Source organism: Eulemur rufifrons, chromosome 16 (assembly GCF_041146395.1).
Source record: "Eulemur rufifrons isolate Redbay chromosome 16, OSU_ERuf_1, whole genome shotgun sequence".
Taxonomy (NCBI): Eukaryota; Metazoa; Chordata; class Mammalia; order Primates; family Lemuridae; genus Eulemur; species Eulemur rufifrons.
This window is the reverse complement of record NC_090998.1, coordinates 7,022,566-7,042,816: the sequence shown is the minus strand read 5'-3', so window position 1 is coordinate 7,042,816 and position 20,251 is coordinate 7,022,566. Positions and strand designations below refer to the sequence as shown.

Sequence of the window (20,251 nt, the reverse complement as noted above, 5' to 3'; positions counted from 1 at the left end):
AATGGATTGTTTTCCTCACCTCCCCCCAGGAAACCGTATCATTAGACCACTGAGGCGTCCTAACCTCGAGGTCTCCCTCATCTGAACCCTGCTCTTGTTTTCCTCTTTGGCCCGCTTCTTGCATGGATGTGTTCTCTCAAGTTCCTACCCAGATGAGCCTTAACTTTGTTTTGTACATTCCATCTGTGCCTGCCCCAGAACTCTGCCTGTACTCACATCTAGGTCTTACTGCCTGTTGGGCAAATTGCTTCCCTAAGACCCAGTTTCCTCATTTGTAAAACAGTGATAACGGTATCCACCTTATAGGATTACTATGGCAATTAAATAAGGTCATACACGGAAAGAACAACACGGCCTGTTCCGCTGAAGACACGAAACGAGCGGAACCTTTTGCCATCCTTGTCTGGGGTGTGCTCGGGGCGCGCGCGAGGCCCGCGCGGCCGGCTGCGGGTCGGCTGCGGGTCGGCTGCGGAGCCCGCGTCGGTTTCCGAGCCCCGCCCCGCTGGCGGCCCGGGCGCCCCGGCTGTTTGTGACGTCCCCGCGGCACCTTCTGCCTCCGCCCCGCCAGCCAGCGCGCGCCCCCGCGGCATCCTGGCTTGGCCGGTTAGAGGCCGCTTTTATCTTAGAAAGGCGTGCCGGTCTTCTGGGGCCATGAGGAAGCTAGCCGCGGGCTTCGTTCTCTCAGTCCTGAAGGGTGAGAGGTTCCCACCTGCGAGACCCTTCCTCCCCCAGCTCAGTCCTCCACCTCCCGAGAGCCCTTCTTTTACCATTTCTGAACCGCTTTCTCTTGGTAATCGCGTGGGGTCTGCTCCCTAGCTTCTGAGGTCCTTCCTGATCGCCCCCTGGGGTCAGACCTCTGCCTGCCCCCCTAGAATCCCGTCACCTGGTCGGCAGGGAGAACTCGCTGAGGACCCCCGGTCCCTAATTTGCTAGTCTGGGTCTGTGCTGGACCCAGAGCGGGTTTTGGGGCTCAGTCCATCCATCCGTCTGTTCGTCCGCTCTGCAGTGCTACTCCTGCCTCTGACTCCTGCCCCAGCCCAGGATTCAACTTCGGCCTCCACTCCGGGCAGCCCTCTCTCTCTCAGCGAGTACGAACGCTTCTTCGCACTGCTCACCCCAACCTGGAAGGCGGAGACCACCTGCCGCCTCCGTGCAACCCACGGCTGCCGGAACCCCACACTCGTCCAGCTGGATCAATATGAAAACCATGGCTTGGTGCCAGACGGTGAGGGCCAGGCTAGTGGGGAAACTGAGGCACCAAGAGTGTTCACCCAAACCTCAGGGCAAAAGCCCTATGCTCATGTGAGACAGGGAAGTATATGCAGGCACCTCACCCAGAGCCCATGTTCTCCTCTCCCCGGTTCTCCTTGTGTGCTCATCTTCTCCACTCCACCCTTTCTCAGGTGCCGTCTGCTCCGACCTTCCTTATGCCTCCTGGTTTGAGTCTTTCTGCCAGTTTACTCAGTATCGGTGCTCCAACCATGTCTACTATGCCAAGGTGAGGCCCAGGCCAAAGGTTGGATCTGGTGTCCCAGGGCCAAGGCAGAGGCAGTGGCAATGGGGCGTTGAGGAAGGGCTCCAGGAGGGCCATCCTTGGATCCTTCTTGCCTGCCATTTGCCAATCATTTACCCAAATCATGTGTGAATACAGTCTCACCTTGGGCATTCAGATTACAATCCTGCTACTGCAAGAAAAGTAGGGAAGAGGGATGGGAAGAGGCAAAGAGACAAGCCTTTCCATTTGTCCTAACAGGTCAGTGATTTCCAAGTTCAATGCAAAAGAGTGATGGCAGGGGTGTGGCCCAGACAGAGTTTTGTCTTCCAGAGAGGGACCCTTTCTCAGGTCTAGAGGGTTCCAGCAAGGACAATGTCCCTTTACCCCTGCCCAGGAACTGTGAGAGATGAGACATGCTGGAAATGGGGCTGAGGAATCAGCCGGAGCAGAAGTCTCCCTTTGGGAAAGGCGTTCCCATTTTCCTTCTCTCCCTGCAGAGGGTCCGGTGCTCCCAGCCAGTCTCTATTCTCTCACCTAACACTCTCAAGGAGGTGGAAGCTCTAGCTGAAGTCTCGGCCACCACGATGACCTCCCCCATCTCACCCCAATTCACAGGTGAGACCCTCACAGTGCCTGGGAGACCACCAGCTACTCCTTCCACAATTCCCAGAGCCCAGGATATAAGGCATCCATGGTAGGGAAATGGGAAGCATGTGGGCGGGAAGGGGGCACTAATAGACAGCCATTTTCGGAAGGGAGAGTTCACTTTTTTTTTTTTTTGAGACGGGGTCTCACTCCATCACCCAGGCTAGAGTGCGGGGGCATCATCATAGCTCACTGCAACCTTGAACTCCTGGGCTCAAGCAATCCTCCTGCCTCGGCCTCCTGAGTAGCTGAGACCACAGGTGTGCACCACCATGCCCAGCTAATTTTTTACTATTTTGTAGAGATGGGGTCTCACTATGTTGCCCTGGCTGGTCTCAAACTCCTGGCCTCAAATGATTCTCCTGCCTCGACCTCCCAAAGTGCTAGGATTACAGGATTGAGTCACAGCAACCAGCCAAGAGTCTGCCTTTGTATTAACACATGTTAGGGCCCTCCTGGACCAGAATCTCTTCTGCCATTATTTATAATTCTGCCCTGAATCCATTTTTCCTAGCTCCAAAGACATTCCTGCACTGGATGTCCTCTGGGACTTTTATAAACTAACATCTTCACTTTAGAAAGAATTAGTTGCTAGCTACTCAGAATACTTGGTGTTTCCTAAGGGAAAGGGACAAAAGGTGGTATCTGAGGTGGGAGTTAGGCAAGAGGAGCACTTGCCAGGGAGGTGGGAAGGTGACACATGTTACCAACACCACAATTGCCATGGGAATGCCCTTTTATTTTAATGTTTATATTTTCTGTGTTTTTTCTCCTTAACTGTGTGTTTAAGTGTCATTTGGTCTGCTTTCTTCTGCCTTTGCGTTTTTGTGTGTGTCCCTCTGTGAACAGACACTCACGGGCCAGAAGCCTGATCATCTCTTTCCCTTTTCTTTCTCCGTCCCTCCCAAACCCTGCTGCAGTCAGGGAACGACAGGCCTTCCCACCCTGGCCTGAGCGGCTTAACAACAATGTGGAGCAGCTCCTGCAATCCTCCTTGTCCCTGGGAGGCCAGGAGCAAGCCACAGATCACAAGCAGGAACAAGGAGTGGAGCACAAGCCGGAGCAGACGGAGCAGACACAAGAACATAAGCAGGAGGAGGGGCAGGAACAAGAAGAGCAAGAGGAGGAGCAGGAGGAGGAGGGAAAGCAGGAAGAAGGACAGGGGACAGAGGAGGGCCTGGAGGCCTTATCTGGGGTGCAGACAGATGCAGAGCCCAAGTTCCAATCTGAATCTTCTAACCCTTCCTCTTTCACTCCCCGGGTACGAGAAGTGGAGTCTGCTCCTATGATGATGGAGAACATCCAGGAGCTCATCCGATCAGCACAGGAAATGGATGAAATGAATGAAATATACGATGAGGAACCCGACTGGAGACATCAAAATCCTGGCAGGTAGAGGAAGTTCTGACTCCCTCACCGGCCCTGCCCTCCCTGCTGCTGTCTTTGGGAATGAGAAGCCCATTCTCCCAGCTTCAGCCTGTAGACCGGCGCAGACCCGCTGGGGCTTCCGGCACAGCTAGCAACTGCCTGCCTCAGCCACTCTGTGCCCATCACCGGCCTGAGTGCTGCCCCACGTGCTCATCACTGTGTGCTATAGTGGGGTGAGCCCTGTCTGTGGATCCGCCAGGCGTGGGTTCTGGTCTTGTCTCTGCCCTGATTAGTACTGCAACCTTGACAAAGTTATTTCTCCTTTCTGGACCCCAGTTCCTCATTTGTAAAAGGAGGCAATTGGTCCAAAGGCTTCTAAGGCCCCCTGCTGAGCATGATGTGTGCGTGTGACCAAGACCAGATGCTAAGGGGAGGGAAGAGAGTAAGTGTAGCTTTCTGCCCAGCTGGCCGGCCCATCCCCACAGTCAGTGCTGTCTTCTTGCAGCCTCCTGCAGCTGCCCCACACAGAGGCCTTGCTGGTGCTGTGCTATTCAATTGTGGAGAACACCTGCGTCATCACCCCCACTGCCAAGGCCTGGAAGTACATGGAGGAGGAGATCCTTGGTTTTGGGAAGTCGGTATGCCTGCCATACTGTTTAACAGATACATGCCCCTGGGCATCCACTGGGGAGGGGGGGCAGGGAAAACTTGAGACCTAGTTGGAGAGATTCTCTCCATGGAACTTTCTTCTTTGGAAGGTATCTCCAGCCCACTTTAAAGGAGGAAGGCTCAAGACCTAGTCTGGAATCCAGTCTAGTCTGGAATTCATCGTTTCCCTCTCTGAGTTGTCAGGCTTTGAGTCACCCTTTGATCCAATTCACCGTCTTCAGTACCTAGCTTTGCCTTAAGCGCAGCTCTCCTTCCTTCCATAGGCTTCATAGAATCCATTCTAGGGAATCTGTAAAGAGGTCCCTGTCTCAGTGTATCCTCAACACCCAGCAAGTCTATTCTCAGGAAAATATACTTTAAACTTTAGAATAATACAATGTAGCAAACATTTGTTAGAGCTCATATGCCATCCATCACGCATTTGTTCGACAAATGCTGATTTTGGAGAGCACCAGCCCTTTACTAGGTATTTGAGGTGTTAGCAGTGCATACAGTAGGTCCTGTCCTCTGTCCTCTTGGAATCCAGTGGGGGAGAGAGACAAGGAAATACGCAGGACCCTGTGATGGGATCAGCACTGTAACAGCGGTAAACACAAAGTGCAGAGAGGGCAGATGGGGTGGGGGACAGCTCCCTGTGTTTGGCAGGATTAGAGAATGCTTTGGAGAGGAACTGATGTTTAAACTGAGACCTGAAGAAAAAGGAAGCTAGCTAGGCAGAAGAAGGGCCCTGGTAGAAGGCTTCTGGTAGAGGGAATAGTATGTGCAAAGGCTCTGAGGCAGAGAGGAGTAGAAATTTCATGAGGGACTAAGGATGAGCATACTGGTTCTGCCCTTAAGGGGCCCAGAGCCCCCGAGGGGGTTAATCCCAATACAGTATTGTTACGGAAGGAGTGTGGTAGGTGCTGGGGAGAGGTTTATAAAAAGGTGTAGGAAGTTCAGGGGTCACTGAATTTTATGGCTTGGATACGGGGACAGTAAGGAGTCCATTTTACCTGGAGCAAACCAGCAGGGGACAGGATCAAAGAGATAGGGTCATAATGTGAAAATCTTGAATGGCAGTCTCAAGCATTTATATTTAACTTGATAGGACAGGGGAAGTCAATAGAGATTTTTGGTCAGGAACATGATAATGCCCCCTTTATGTGCTGCTGGGAGGAACAAGCAAGGGGAGGTAAGAGATCTCATGCAGGAACTTTGGGAGAGGCAGGAGGATCACTTGAGGCCAGGAGTTCAAAACCAGCCTAGGCAACATAGCAAGACACCATGTCTACAAAAAATTAGCTGGGCGTGATGGTGCACACTAGCTACAGGTGTACCTGAGGACAGGAGGATCACCTGAACCCAGGAGTTCGAGGTTGCAGTCAGCTGTGATCATGCCCCTGCTGCACTCCAGCCTGGGTGAAAAAAAAGAAATTTCATGCACTGTGACAGGAGGTGGCATTGACTGAAGATGCTGCTTAGTACACTCCTCCAGCTAGTGCTGAGGAAGCTCCGTCAGGGCAGAGTCCAGCAGGGAGATGAGACTCCACACTGAAAAATATCTTCCAAGAGTTTGGCAGTTTTGAACCCAGGTGCTTGGGTAGAGCATCAGTTTTAGAGTTATGAGGACCTGGATCCATGTCCCAGTGTCACCATCTGTTAGGCATGTGGCTTTGAGCAACTTACTCAACCTCGCTGGCCTCAGTTTCCTCATCAGTAAATAGGGATATTGTTAGTATCTGTGCTATTACGGGGTTCTTGTGAAGGCTAAATGAGATGAAAGCATTTATAGCCATGGTGCCAGCACTGTTACCTCTTTGTAAATATTAGCATTATCATGGGCAGAGATTGAGAAGGGGGAGGGTTATGACTTCTTTGCAGGGAGGCTGATTTAGGGGTGATTGTGAATCACCCAGTGGTATAATTTCTATCAGGCAGTTGGCAATGAGGATTTGGAGCTCAGGAAAGAGATCAGAGCTGGCGATAAAGATTTGGGTGTCACCTACAGACAGATGACAATGACCCAAGAGTAGATAAATCATCCAGGAAGAGGGTGAAGAAACAGAGAGCCAGGCAACGTCCTTGAGGACCCCTTGGGGAGGGAGACGGAGGGAAATGCCGGAGAAGCTTTTGGAAGAGGCCTAATGCAAAGACGTCCTGCCAGGCCCTCTCTGGAGGGCTGAGGTGTGGGAGAGGGCAGGCCACCTAGTCTCAACCTCACCCACAATCCTGCCTCAGGTCTGTGACAACCTTGGGCGGCGACACACATCTACCTGTGCCCTCTGTGACTTCTGCTCCCTGAAGCTGGAGCAGTGCCACTCCGAGGCCAACCTGCAGCGGCAGCCGTGTGACAACTCCCACAGGACGCCTTTTGTCAGCCCCTTGCTCACCTCCCAGAGCCTGTCCATTGGCACCCAGGTACCGCGCTGCACAGCCTGCGGTGGGGAGGCAGAACTGGGAGGCCCGTGGGGGGTGGGTGTGCGCTTCCCCCTCGTCTCCTGTGCCACAGGTAGGGCACACGGAGATGGGCCACTTTTACGGGCTGGATGTGTACGGCGGCCTCCGCATGGACTTCTGGTGTGCCCGGCTTGCCACAAAGGGCTGTGAAGACGTTCGAGTCTCTGGCTGGCTCCAGACTGAGTTCCTTAGCTTCCAGGACGGGGATTTCCCCACCAAGGTCAGAGCCTTTCCCCAGGCTCAGCCCCCCACCCCCACCGCCACCCCGGTTCCTTGCTTTAGGTAGCCCTAGGAGCCCCCTGGCTTCTGAGAGCCAGTCCTTGCTGAATCTCCTGCCTGTCTCCAACAGACCGTCGCACCCACCCCCCCACACACATTGAATGGGATCATATCTGGCAAAGGAATAGGAACACGGAGTGGGGAGAAAGCGGGGGACTGGAAGGCAGGGGATGGGAGGCAGGACATAGAGGTTCTGGTCCCGGCTCGCCAGTTACTTGTGTTGACTAAAGAAAAAAAAAAAAAATCAAGCTTTTAAAGAATTAAAGTTGATTTTATTCAGAAGTCTTACTGAGGGCTACATCCCGAGAGAAGACCTCTAGAGGTTCTGTCAGACTGCTCCGCCACAGTGTTCCAGCCCACCACTTACATACAGGTGGTGGAGCTTCAGTACGTGCAAAATCACGTCCAAGCTTTGGCACAAGGGTACACCTGGTGGTAGATTACAGAGACGTAATCACTAACCCCATCACATGTGATCGTACGCACAGGAAGAGCAGGGACTAGTGTTGTTCATCTACTAAGGAACGTAGTGACTCAGGCAAGAGACGTGGGGAGCCGTGTGCTCCATCCTGTGTTGTCTTCAAAGCATCTCTCTAGAGAGCTGCCCCTCGTCACAGAGCAGAGGTGACCAAGCGTGGCTTTGCACATTTGCTACTCTGTCTCATACTTGTTGAGTGGCTTTGGTCAAGTGACTTCTCCCTCTGGACCAAAGTTAGATTTATCTCTACAGTAAAAGACGAGGTGATGTGCAAAGTGCTTGCCATCCCTGTGATCCATTACTTGCCTGCCTCAGTCTGAAGGGCTCCTTCCCCAGCTCTTCCAGTACTTTCCCTGCTCAGTGAAGTCAACTGGGTGCCCCCTCTCCCCAAAGTCACCTCCCCTGTGGGATGACCTGTAGTTGCCGAGAGTCAGGCCTCTCCCTTCTGTGGTTTAGCAGGGAAAACCAAGGCAAAGAAAAGTAGGGGCTGCATAAGAAAGGGCTAGGGGGCTAGGCGTGGTGGCTCACACCTGTAATCCCAGCACTGTGGGAGGATCACTTGAGGCCAGGACTTCAAGACCAGCCTGAGCAACATAGCGAGACTCCATCTCTACAAAAAATAGAAAAATTAGCCAGGTGTGGTGATGCGCACAGGTAGTCCCAGCTACTGGGAGGCTGAGGCAGGAGGATCGCTGAAGCCCAGGAATCTGAGGTTGCTGTGAGCTATGATGAGGCTTTGCACCCCAGCCTGGGCAACAGAGTGAGACAAAAAGAAAGAAAAGGGCTGGGAGCTGAGCCGAGGGGCCTGTGTCCAGCTCTTGTCCCTGGATCTCTAGGCCCGGAAGAGGTCTAAGAGATCAGCTCAGCTGCCCCCTGGATTTATAGATGGGGAAGCAAAGTCCAAAGAGGGAAGTGGGCTGGGCGCGGTGGCTCATGCCTGTGATCCTAGCACTCTGGGTGGCCGAGGCGGCTAGATTGTTTGAGCTCAGGGGTTCGAGACCAGCCTGAGCAAGAGCGAGACCCCATCTCTACTAAAAATATAAAGAAATTATATGGACAGCTAAAAATATATATAGAGAAAAAATTAGCCAGGCATGGTGGCGCATGCCTGTAGTCCCAGCTACTTGAGAGGCCGAGGCAGAAGGATTGCTTGAGCCCAGGAGTTTGAGGTTGCTGTGAGCTAGGCTGACGCCACAGCACTCTAGCCCGGGCAACAGAGTGAGACTCTGTCTCAAAAAAAAAAAAAAAAAAAAAAAACAGAGGGAAGTGATTCACCCCTGTCTCATATTAGAGATTCTTCCACCCTCTCCCTCACTTGCTGTCGTCAGAAGGATCCTTGCCGTTGGACCACTAACTGGGTCCCCATCCCATGTTCTGGACCTTTAACCATCCCCTGTCTGCTCCCGGTTCCACGGTCACTTTCCCAGCAAGCTGAGCAGTAGGGCCACCTCTTCTCATTCTCCCAGGCTCCTGGCTTCTTCCCAGCAACCTGTGCCTGGAGGTGGGAGGGGAGGGCAGAGGTGAGGGAGCACGCAGGTGTGGCAGTGTGGCAGGCCTGGTGCTCGGGGCCACGCCCCTGGCCCTGGTTCTGCCCGTGCAGATACTCTCTGGAGGGCTGGTGTCTTGTAAAGCTTCTGATACCCTCTCCTCCCTCTCCCTGGCTCCTGGCTTAGATTTGTGACACAGACTATATCCAGTACCCGAACTACTGTTCCTTTAAAAGTCAGCAGTGTCTGATGAGGAACCGAAATCGGAAGGTGAGCCCCTCACCCTGCCCGTTCCTGCCCCCGCCAGCCTCTCCATCAGTCAAAGGGGTTGGTGTATTCTGAGCCCCCCAGGCGGCAGCTGGGATGAGGAGAGCACTTCCCTACCTGCATCTCTGGGCCACAGCCCTCCACCAGCATCCTCTCCTCCCCTCCTCCAGACCCAGCAAGGCCTTCCCAGGTGGGTGGGGGGCGGGGTACACCACAGATAAGAGGGGAAGGCCCTGAGAGCACCACAGAAGAGCCCTCGGCTGGGCTGGGATTGGACACTGAGGTCTCAGTCTTGCTTCCTGTTCTTACTTGCCAAGCAGCCTGGGATGAGGCTCCTCCTGCTGTGAGCCTTAGCCTTCCCATTTCTGAAAGAAGGGGGCTGGGCTGCTTGGCGACATCTGAGCTTCCTCCTTCCCTCTGCTGCCCTGGGCCCCTGCCTGCTCACCTTGGGCTCTTGTGGAGCTTCTGCCACCTCCCCACCTCCCCACTCCTGGTGCCTGGCTCTGTGACGCAAACTATGCACTGAATCCTCGTGTAGGTGTCCCGCATGAGATGTCTGCAGAACGAGACTTACAGTGTGTTGAGCTCTGCCAAAAGTGAGGACATCGTGCTTCGATGGAGCCAGGAGTTCAGCACCTTGACTCTAGGCCAATTCGGATGAGCCGGGATCCATTCTGTCCCCACCCCAGCCCTGCCTTTCCACATTCTTCACTGCTTTTAGACCCTAGATGTCAGTTTGCTTCCAGGCTGCACCCACAGGTCTCTGACCTGGCTCCTACTCACATTGTCCTTGGATTGGGGTAACAGTCCCATAGAGAGCTGTCCTGGGAGTGGCACCCTTCTTAAAGGATGTCTTTATATAAAGTGTTTATTTTAAGCCCGCGTGGCCTATTTTAGTTATGATTCCTATTCAGCTCTGCCACCCTGCCCTATGGGATCAACCCCCAAGCCCCGGTTGTACGGATCCATATGCAGGTGAGGGAACCGCGTGGGAGTGGTGCCCTGGGAAGCAACAGTCTGCCAGGAGAAGCAGAAGACCTAAGAACTCAGGGAGCTCAGGCCGGGCATGGTGGCTCATGCCTGTAATCCCAGCACTGTGGGCTGAGACGGGAGGATGGCTTATGGCCAGGAATTTGAGACCAGCCTGGGCAACATAGTGAGACCCTGTCCCTACAAAAGAAAAAAAAAAAAAACCTAAAAAATTAGCTGGGTATGGTGGTGTGCATCTGTAGTCCCAGCTACTCAGGAGTCTGAGGCCGGAGGATCACTTGAGCCCAGGAGTTCAAGGCTGCAATGAGCTATGCTCATGCCACTGCACTCCAGCCTGGGCAACAGTAAGACCATATCTCAAAAAAACCCCAAACTGAGGGAGGTGGCTTGAAGAAGGCCATGGCTGGGGTCTGGGATGACGTAGGCCTTAGGACATGTGTGCCTTTGTTTCTGAAGCCCTGGGCCCAGTGATGTCAGATGGGGCTGCAGGATTGCCTCTCCATAGGCTAGATCTTGTCCAGGGGGACCAACCCTGTGCAATAGGGCATAGCTTGCCCTTCATCAGGAGGGAGGAAACCAGAAACTACAGTCCGGAGCTCAGGAAAACCCTTGATTTGACTACAGGAATTTGCCAGATGGTCTGAATGTTGAACTGGTTGCATCTTGGTAACATACATTGAGGTGTGACTCCAGCATTGGCCTTTAATAACCTGAAATCTTCCACAGTGTGTTTTGGGGACACAGTAGAGTCCCCCCTCCTGCTATAGAGTCATGGTAATTCACAGCAGTTTAAAAAATTGTTTATTATGGAAAAGTTCAAACATGCACAAAATAGAATAGTATAACACATCTCCATGCACCTTTCACCCAGCTGCTTTATCAACACATGGCCTATCATTCTACAGCATGTTAAAGGCTCTACAAAGTTCTATAACAGAGAAACTTGTTTGACCTAGTGTTTTCCACACTCATTTCACCATAATGCCTTCTCACCTACCACCCCCAAACCTGAACTTGTTTTTGTTCATGGACAACACGCCCAGCCCTGTGCTCAGCCTGCGCATACAGAGACAAGGGGCCCAGGGAAACAGACCTCAGCAAAGGGGAACCATGCCGCCTGGCGAGTGCTGTGATGGAGGGGCTGCATGTGCGGGGCAGGGTGGGAGGGCCTGGCACAACGCCAGCACACAAAGGGACCCTGCGCAGGGCGAGGTGCCAGCCATGAGTGGCATGGGCTAAACTACCTTGCAGACCCAGGAAAGGAAGGCAGACTCCCAGGGGCAACTGGTGAGGATGACGGGAGGCTGGTGGGTTAGTCATCTGGCGTCGGCAGGTGGGTGTGCCAGCAACAGTTCCCGGAAACTGTGGGAGTGTGTGAGCGCTGGGTGGGGGGAGTTATTAGTTGGCAAGAGTTGGACTGGATTAAGTTCTCAGCTGCTGGAGTTTCTTCTTGGGCCAGTCTGCAAAGGCCTCTGAAGGCAATGCTTCCTCTTCTCCCCCTCCTTGGCCCGTGTGGGGCTGGGTGGGTACAAGGAGCAGGGAGGGATATGCTGAGATCTGCGGAGGTGGGTGTGTCCCCACCTGACCCAGGAGCAGTTCCTACCAGCCCAGCCAAGCCCGGACAGAGCAGGCAGCGGAAGCCGGCTTGGGGAAGTGGCACAGCGGCAGGGAGCACAGGTATGCGGGTGTCCAAGTAGGGCTGACTGCACAGGGGTGCGGGAGGCAGCACCTCTCCTGTGGAAACTGGGGGGCCTGGGTGGGATGGGGAGGCAGGGGTGGCAGCCCTGGAAAACCTTTCTGAATAGAGTAAAAAGCCAAAAGGCGCTGCCTCAGGCAGACAGACCTTTGCAGACTGAACTGAAAGAGGCAGCCAGCATGCCTGCCACACCCCTTCGAGCCCCTCTGAAACTTCAAGGCCCACCCTGGAGCATCTCGCAGGGGTTGTGTCTCCCCCCTCCCCCTTTAGGCCCCCACTGTCATGCTGAGCCCTGGGCCTCCCAAGGGAGGGCCCTCTGGGGACTGTTTCCACCTTTTCCAACTCCTAATTAAACCTCAACCCCCCCACCCACTCATCCTCCAGACCGGGCCCTCTGCAGATGACAATGAGCTAATCTGATTAAACTGCCTAATGGTTCATTGGCATAGATGTGTTCCCATTGTCATCCTTCCGAGCTAGCTAAGGGGTATGTAGTGGGGTCTTCAAGGGCACTGCCTTAACCCAAAGAATGCATCTATATAAGGCGATTGGATGAATGGTCTCTGATGTCCCTAAAGCTCTGGTAGACTGTGGCTCGGGAGTGGCATGAAGGGATGGAATCTCAGATATTGGGCACAGGTTGTGGAAGTATTTAGAGGCCAGTAGGGCTTTATGACACTTTTGCATCACACCATGAGGGTGGCTGCCTACCTATTACCTGCGTTTGTGGGGCCTCCCTGATGAGAAGGGGACCCCCACCAAATGGTGTCTCCAGAATTCCTCCTTGTAGGGTGAGCTGAAGTTGCAGGCCTGAGAGGAGATGGAGACAGGTTTGAGGGGAGACGAACTTACTTGTATGTGTAAGCCCTGCCTCCTGGCCACCCAGAGGCAGGAGATCCCAGCTCCGTGGCTCTCCCTGCCCCGCCACCCCCAGTGCATACCTCACCAACACAGAGACCTTCCATGCCCGGGGGCATTAAAACACGCCCAGGAGGAGCGGACAGCAGAAAGAGTGAGGGCTGAAGTGCACACTAAGTTCAAGTGAGGTCAAGGAGGCCAACAGGCTCCAGGAGATTTTTTTTATTATTATTTTTATTTTTTAGAGATAGGGACTCACTATGTCACTGAGACTGGAGTGCAGTGGTGAGATCATAGCTCACTGTAGCCCTAAACTCCTGGGCTCAAGCGATCCACCTCAGCCTCCCGAGTAGTTGGGACTATAGGTGTGTGCTACCACGCCTACCATTTTTTAAAAATTTTTTTAGAGATGGAGTCTTGCTGTGTTGCCCAGTCTGGTCTCAAACTCCTGGCCTCAAGCCATCCTCCTGCCTCAGCCTCCCAGAGTTCTGGGATTACAGCATGAGCCATGGCGGGTGCCTGGCCATCCAGATTTCCCTGAGGAGGCAGGACCTGCCAGGGCTAAAGGCAAGGGTCAGGCGTGGCAGACCACCTCAGGGCACCGGTCAGTGGGGAGGACTAGGCCTGTCTCAGTGGCCTCTCTTGGTTGGGGCTTTATTTCCTGTTTTTCTAGCTTTTGAAAGCAGGGTGAAGGGAGATGTGCAAGTGTCAAGGTGTCATCCACACATCCGGGAAACTAGTTATTGAGCTGTAGGCCACCTTTGCGTTTTGCCTTTTCCTGGAAAAATGTCAGGAGGAACGAGGACAGAGTACCCAGGGAGGGAGAAGACACAGGTGAGGACAATGTTGGAAGTGCAGGAAGAGACAGGCTCAGGTGGGGAAGGGTGGGGGAGAGGCTGGAGCAGGAATTTTGGCTGGAGAAGCAGGCAGGCCTGGATCAGGGGGGAGGGAAGACAAGACCAGACAACAACACCATGTCCCTCACTGGGGACTCCTCTTGGGGAAGAGCATGGCGCCTGGGGCAGAAGGAGGCCCCCTCACCTTGACGACGCCATACTGTGTCCACACCACAGACCTCCCATCTCATCCCTGCCTCTCAGATCCAGGATAAGCTGAGGAGCAGGGTTCATTTGTGTCCCCACAGCAGCTCTGCGACAGAGCTTTGCACAAAGCCTTTAGACTGAGTTAAGCTTCTGCTGGAGGCTCAGCACAGCTGGGATCCTTTCGGGGAGCCTGAATGTTAGGGTTTTGAGGCGTCTTCTTGACTAAGCCTGTGCGTGGGGAAAAGTGCATCCCCTCAATGTTGCCTGAACCCAGAGGCAGAGGAAGTGGGCTCAGCTCATTTAGCTGTGGGCTAGAGCACCCACTAAAGGGATCTTTCCTCTGTCGGGGCTGAGACACTGATGGGCCACAAGAATCTAAAATGAGGGTGGGCCTAGGGGCCTATTCCAGAGTGGATCTTCAGGGTCAAACTTCTGACCCTGGGGAATCAGGGTCAGAGAACGCAGGAGGATGTGCATTATTTAAAAGAGGAGGGAAAGAGGCTGAGGCACGTGGTGCGTGTGTGTGGGGGCGAGGCAGGAGGAGTACGGAGAAGTGAGGGGATGACAATAGTCTAGCTGCCTGCCCACTTTTACACTCTGATTCTTACTTCCTGCCTGTGGCAGAAAATAGCCCTGCCCTCCGGCTTATCTCAGCAAAGAGCAGTGCCCAGCCCAGCTCAGAGGGCAATGGGGCAGGTCCCAGAGGCGCTGAGAGGTAAGGGCCTGGCCCCGGATGTACACATGGGAAGCTGAAGGACAGAGACACCGGGAGCAGGATGGTTGGCGCACACGCTCTGCTGCGTGAGTGATGTCGGGGCTGGGTGATGTGGAAGGAGCAGTCCTGGGGCGCCCACATGTGTGGTGCTTTCTCTGCCCCTCAGTGCCTTGGGGTTAAGCTCTGTTTGCGCACATCTACGCGAGTACGTGCTTGTGAAGCTGCCTGATTCTACGTGCCTGCTGTGCGGTGGGATGCCTGCTGTGGCCACATCAGGATGTGCTGGTGTTACTGAGCCAATGTGGACCTCCATGTCCCTCCTTCCTGGTGTCCCTTCTTTTCTGGGGCAGCTGCTGTTTCTTTGTTTCCTGCATTTCTCTCCACAGCCTGACCTCTTCTTCAAGGCAGGATTAGGGGAGAGGGTCTGGGCTGCTCCTCCCCCACATCTAGACGCCTCCTTCCATTTCCTGTTTGCCTCCCTTTTTGGCAGCTTTCCCTGTCTTTGCCATCTGGCCTGGCACTGTGCCATGCAGTTCCACTGACTGGAGCCCCGGGGCTCGGGAGGCAGGGGAGTGGGTTGGGGCCAGGGCAGGGGTCTGGCAGCTCTCAGTGCCTAGTGCAGGCCATGCTGTGTGACTCTTTCAGAAAGAGGTGGATTTGTGACAAATAGGCTCCCCCGTAAAGAGACTCTAGGACTTCTTCCCATTGGATTATAGTAAAGAGAGTACTGCCATTTCCTTTACTAAAGGATTCTTAACTTTACCTTTAGGTAGCAGCTCAACTAACACATTTTGGTCTGTTTATTTTTTTATTTTTTTATTTTTTTGAGACAGAGTCTCACTCTGTTGCCCGGGCTAGAGTGAGTGCCGTGGCATCAGTCTAGCTCACAGCAACCTCAAACTCCTGGGCTTAAGCGATCCTACCGCCTCAGCCTCCCGAGTAGCTGGGACTACAGGCATGCGCCACCATGCCTGGCTAATTTTTTGTATATATATATTTTAGTTGTCCATATAATTTCTTTCTATTTTTAGTAGAGACGGGGCCTCACTCTTGCTCAGGCTGGTCTCGAACTCCTGACCTCGAGCGATCCACCCGCCTCGGCCTCCCAGAGTGCTAGGATTACAGGCGTGAGCCACTGCGCCTGGCCTGTTTAACATTGTAACTTTTTTAACAGACAGACTTGGCATTCTTGAAAAATAATCCATTCACTCAGTGTCTAGCATGTGCTTCCTAATTGTGAGGAGCTACTGGTTCTTCAAGTAATGGTTAAGAATGATGAAGTGCTACCGTAATTATAGTGTAAAGTGTTACTGATACTTTAACACAAGCCGTTTCCAAACAGACCTTTTAAGGGACATGATCTTTTACTAAGCAAGTTATACATGTGGACAAGATAGTCAGGAGTGTGATAAGAAGTGGTTAGGAGCCAGGTGAGGTGACTCATGCCTATAATCCTAGCACTTTGGGAGGCTGAGGTGGGAGGATTACTTGAGGCCAGGAGTTCAAGACAAGCCTGGGCAACATAGTGAGACCCCATCTCTAAAAAAATTTTAAAAATTAGCCAGGTGTGGCGGGGCATGCCTGTAGTCCCAGCTACTCGGGAGGCTGAGGCAGGAGGATCACTCAAGCCCAGGAGTTTGAGGTTGCTGTGAGCTACAATCACGCCACTGCACTGCAGCCTGCGAATCAGAGCGAGCCGCCACCTCTAAAAAAAAAGAGAAGTGGTTAGGTGACTTGCCTGGGTTGGTACAAGAGGTATCACAGGATTCCAGGATAGGCTAACATGGTGGGGGGTGGAGGTGGATTTCCTGCCAGGCAGAGACTGAAGAGTGAGTGTCTGCAGGGTGTGGTCCCCCTCCCGGGATCTTACCCTCTAGTTGCGGAAGTGAAACAAATACACATACAATAACTGAGAGGTCCAAAGCAGCAAGCTAAGTGCTTCAGTAGGTACTTAAGGGGAAATACTAAGGAGGCATATTTGTGTTTACGTGTGAAAGAAAGATGAGTTTCTGTTACCACTGTTCAAAGTGGGAGAAAGAGGAGAGTGGGTCATTAAAAAGTGTATATTTTAATTGGACAAATGAGGAAGTAAAATAATTTATGTACGGGTAGATTTCATACAGGCAATCGTAAATGACCGGGTGCTCTATCCAGCATCCTTCCACATATCCAACCGTCCTCTCTCTGTTTGTTTGTTTGTTTGTTTGTTTGTTTGTTTTTGAGACAGAGTCTCACTCCGTTGCCCGGGCTAGAGTGCCATGGCATCAGCCTAGCTCACAGCAACCTCAAACTCCTGGGCTCAAGCAATCCTCCCGCCTCAGCCTCCCGAGTAGCTGGGACTACAGGCTTGTGCCACCATGCCTGGCTAATTTTTTCTGTATATATTTTTAGTTGTCCATATAATTTCTTTCTATTTTTTTTAGTAGAGACCGGGTCTTGCTCTTGCTCAGGCTGGTCTTGAACTCCTGAGCTCAAACAATCCACCCACCTCAGCCTCCCAGTGTGCTAAGATTACAGGCGTGAGCCACCGCACCCGGCCCAACCGTCCTCTCTTGTTGGAAGCAACATGGTACAGCCTGGACTTTGGAGCTGGGCAGTCTTAGATCTGAATCCTGACTTTACTCCTCATTGCCAAACTCTTGAGTTTATGTTTCCTTTCCTGTAACAATGAGGATAAACACCTACTTCAAAGGACTGTTGGAAGCATTAGGGATTATGTATATAAAATGTCCTGGGATATGGAGACTGATCAGTAAATGATAGCTATTATTTTTCACTCAGCACTTATTGAGGTAGGTGTTGGGGATGCAAAGATGAATAAGCCGTAGTCCATAGCCCCTTCCTCAAGGAGCTCACAGTCCAATGGGCGGGGCAGACCAAGAACAGCTAATGACTTACACGTGGGAACAGCTCTGCTAAACCTGCCACTGCCTCAAAGCACAGTCAGGGTGCTAATCTGCCTTGCAGGGGAAGGGGCAGGGAAGGCTTCACAGCACCCAGAGGAATGACTGGGTTTGCCAGTTGGAGAATGGGAGGAAGGGCATTCCAAGTTGAAGAAATAGCACTGGCAAAGGCAGAGTCCTGAAAACATAAGGTATATGCAAAATGAGTTTGGTGTGATTACAGCAAAGGAGTGTGGGGGTGGGGCATATCGGAAACAAGCCTGGTTTTATTTGCATTTCAGCATGTTTTAAGTCCTGTTTGGCATGATTTTTGTTGTTAAGATTGGTATTTTGCAGAGAAAATACTTCTTTGTTCCCTTTAACTGCTTTACTGTACCTCTTACAAGTCTCAAAGTGCTGCTGGTGGTGGTGGTTGGAGGGAGAACAAACAAATATTCACAAGAAAACTTGTTATAGTCAGGTTTACAACTTTTTAGTTCCATTAAACAATTTATTTATTTATTTATTTATTGAAACAGAGTCTCACTCTGTTGCCCAGGCTAGAGTGCCGTGGAATCAGCTTAGCTCACAGCAACCTCAAACTCCTGAGCTCAAGCAATCCTCCTGCCTCAGCCTCCAGAGTACCTGGGACTACAGGCATGCACCACCATGCCTGGCTTATTTTTTCTATATATATTTTTAGCTGTACATATAATTTCTTTCTATTTTTAGTAGAGATGGGGTCTCGCTCTTACTCAGGCTGGTCTCGAACTCCTGAGCTCAAACAATCCACCCGCCTCGGCCTCCCAGAGTCCATTAAACAATTTAAACAGTGCCTTTTGAAAAGAATAAGCTCAGTATCTTGGAATAATTGCTCAGGGTCTCAAACACTTTCTCTCCCTAAGATGACATCTAGACACCCATGTCCATGGTGGCATTGTTCAAAATGGCCAACAGGTGGAAATAACCCAAGTTGTCCATTGACAGGAATGGATAAGCAAAATGCGGTGCACACATACAATGGAATATGTTATTCCGCCATAAGAAAGAAATTCTGTTACATGCTACAACATCGATGGGCCTTGGAAACATTATGCTAAGTGCAATAAACCAGACATGAAAAGGACAAATATCATACACTTTCATTCATATGAGGTATCTAGAATAGGCACATTCATAGAGACAGAAAGCAGCAATAGAGGTTACCAGCCGCTAGGGGCAGGGGTGGGCTGGGCACTATTGCTCAATGGGTATAGAGTTGTTCAGGATGATGAAAAAGTTCTATTTCTGGAAAATAGTGGTGATGGTTATGCAACATCGTCAATGTACATAATGACACTGAATTGTACACTTAAAATGATAAATTTTAAGTTATGTATATTTTATCTCACACACACAAAATAACATCTAGGGTTGTGATGGAGGGGTAGCTTCTGTGGCCTTATGGGGTTGAGGAAGGTGGGATCCTCAGACCACATCCTGTCCTCTGGCTCCTGTTCCTCTTGGTCACGTCCTTTGTTGGCCAAGTTTTGCCTGTGAACTGAAGCTGCTGTGGTCTACTCTCTGGCAGCCTCGTGAGCACCAAGGATACTTCCTTGTCTCACCTCCACTCTCTCTGGGCTTAAGTCCCCTTTGAGCCCTTACTACCAAACTATTAATACCATCTCCCCTCTACCACAGAACCTCATCTGAGAAGTTAGGCCCTCTTGGGGAGCACCTGGAAAAGCTCAGCCCACAGAGCCTATCCCTGCCTGGCAAGACCGGGGTGCCAAGTTTACTCCAAAGTGGCTCTGGGCATGGCTGGTGTGCCATCAGCCTATGGGGGGCAGGGGGGGGGGAAGCTCATTATTATTCCCATTTTACAGATGAAGAAACTGAGGGTTAAAGAGGTAAAACCATTAAGCTGAATCCAGGTGACTCTGACCACAAATCCAGCCCACACAGGGGCAATGGTGGATGCAATGAGTGAGGCTGGGATTTCATACTGTACTCAGGACTTTGAACTTTATTCTTTAGACAATGGGGAGCCAGCCTAGTATCTGGTCCAGGGCAGGTGTTCCATAGTACTTCTCGCCACCTGACATAATACCTATTGACTTGCACTTCTTAATTATCTGTCTCCCTCTATTGTAAGATAAAGTAGGTGGAGGCAAAGCCTTTTTATTTCTTAATTTTAATTTTTTTGAAGAGCCAGGGTCTTGCTATGTCGCTGAGGCTGGAGTGCAGTGGCTATTCAGAGGCGAGATCCCACTGCTGATCAGCACAGGAGTTTTGACCTGCTCCATTTCTGACCAGGGCTGGTTCACATGGTGTCCCCTGCTCCTGGGAGGTCACCATATTGATGCCAAACTTAGTGTGAACACCCCATTGGCATAGCACACTATGGCCTAAAATTCTGGGGCTCAAGCGATCCTCCTGCCTTTTTGTTTTGTTCACTACTGTGAACATGCCTGGAACTTTCTATGGGCTCAATACGTATGGAAGGAAGGGAGGCACGGAGGGCGGGAGACATCTTGTATGATAACAACAACCTAAGCATTTTACATACATCATCTTATTTAATCTCCAAACCACCTCATGAAGTAAGGCTACCATTAAACTCCTCTCATTCCCACCCCCCCACCAGGTAAGGAAAATGAGGTTCAGAGAGATTGGCTTTTCTGAGGTCACACAGCTAAGCAAGTTGGAAAACCCAGGATTTAAACCTAAGCAGTCTGGGCTCCCTATACAATCCTGCTACAGGAAGCTATTCTGGCCCAGTGGAAGGTAGGGGAAAGACCTGAGTCTGAGAAAAGACTCACAAGACCAGCCATTTTAGCTGGATAAACATTTGTGTCTGCGGCCCTGTCCCTGCCTAGCTTTGACTTCTGGCTTGCCTCCCTATTCCAGGTCTCCACTGCTGATGAAGCTGTGCCCAAAGGCACCCAACCCTTGGCAGCCATC

At 51.9% G+C, this 20,251-nt stretch overlaps 1 protein-coding gene across 1 annotated transcript; it reads left to right on the top strand.

Moving 5' to 3' along the window:
* The first annotated feature begins 593 nt into the window (after positions 1–593).
* On the top strand, positions 594–9,999 carry ACRBP (acrosin binding protein). The gene is made up of 10 exons (XM_069490762.1): positions 594–694; positions 1,007–1,225; positions 1,404–1,498; positions 1,993–2,110; positions 3,061–3,532; positions 4,014–4,146; positions 6,395–6,574; positions 6,666–6,833; positions 9,044–9,127; positions 9,663–9,999. Exons 1-10 carry the CDS (start codon positions 652–654, stop codon positions 9,783–9,785), a joined length of 1,635 nt encoding a protein of 544 aa, XP_069346863.1. The 5' UTR covers positions 594–651; the 3' UTR covers positions 9,786–9,999.
* Positions 10,000–20,251: the final 10,252 nt, after the last annotated feature.

What these genes read in the sequence shown, in the direction of transcription:
- ACRBP (XM_069490762.1), top strand. Translation starts at nt 652, where the DNA reads ATGAGGAAGCTAGCCGCGGGCTTCGTTCTCTCAGTCCTGAAGG. An exon ending in ACCATGTCTACTATGCCAAG is followed by an intron (nt 1,499 to 1,992) that starts GTGAGGCCCAGG and finishes CTCTCCCTGCAG; the next exon opens with AGGGTCCGGTGCTCCCAGCC. An exon ending in TCCTTGGTTTTGGGAAGTCG is followed by an intron (nt 4,147 to 6,394) that starts GTATGCCTGCCA and finishes ATCCTGCCTCAG; the next exon opens with GTCTGTGACAACCTTGGGCG.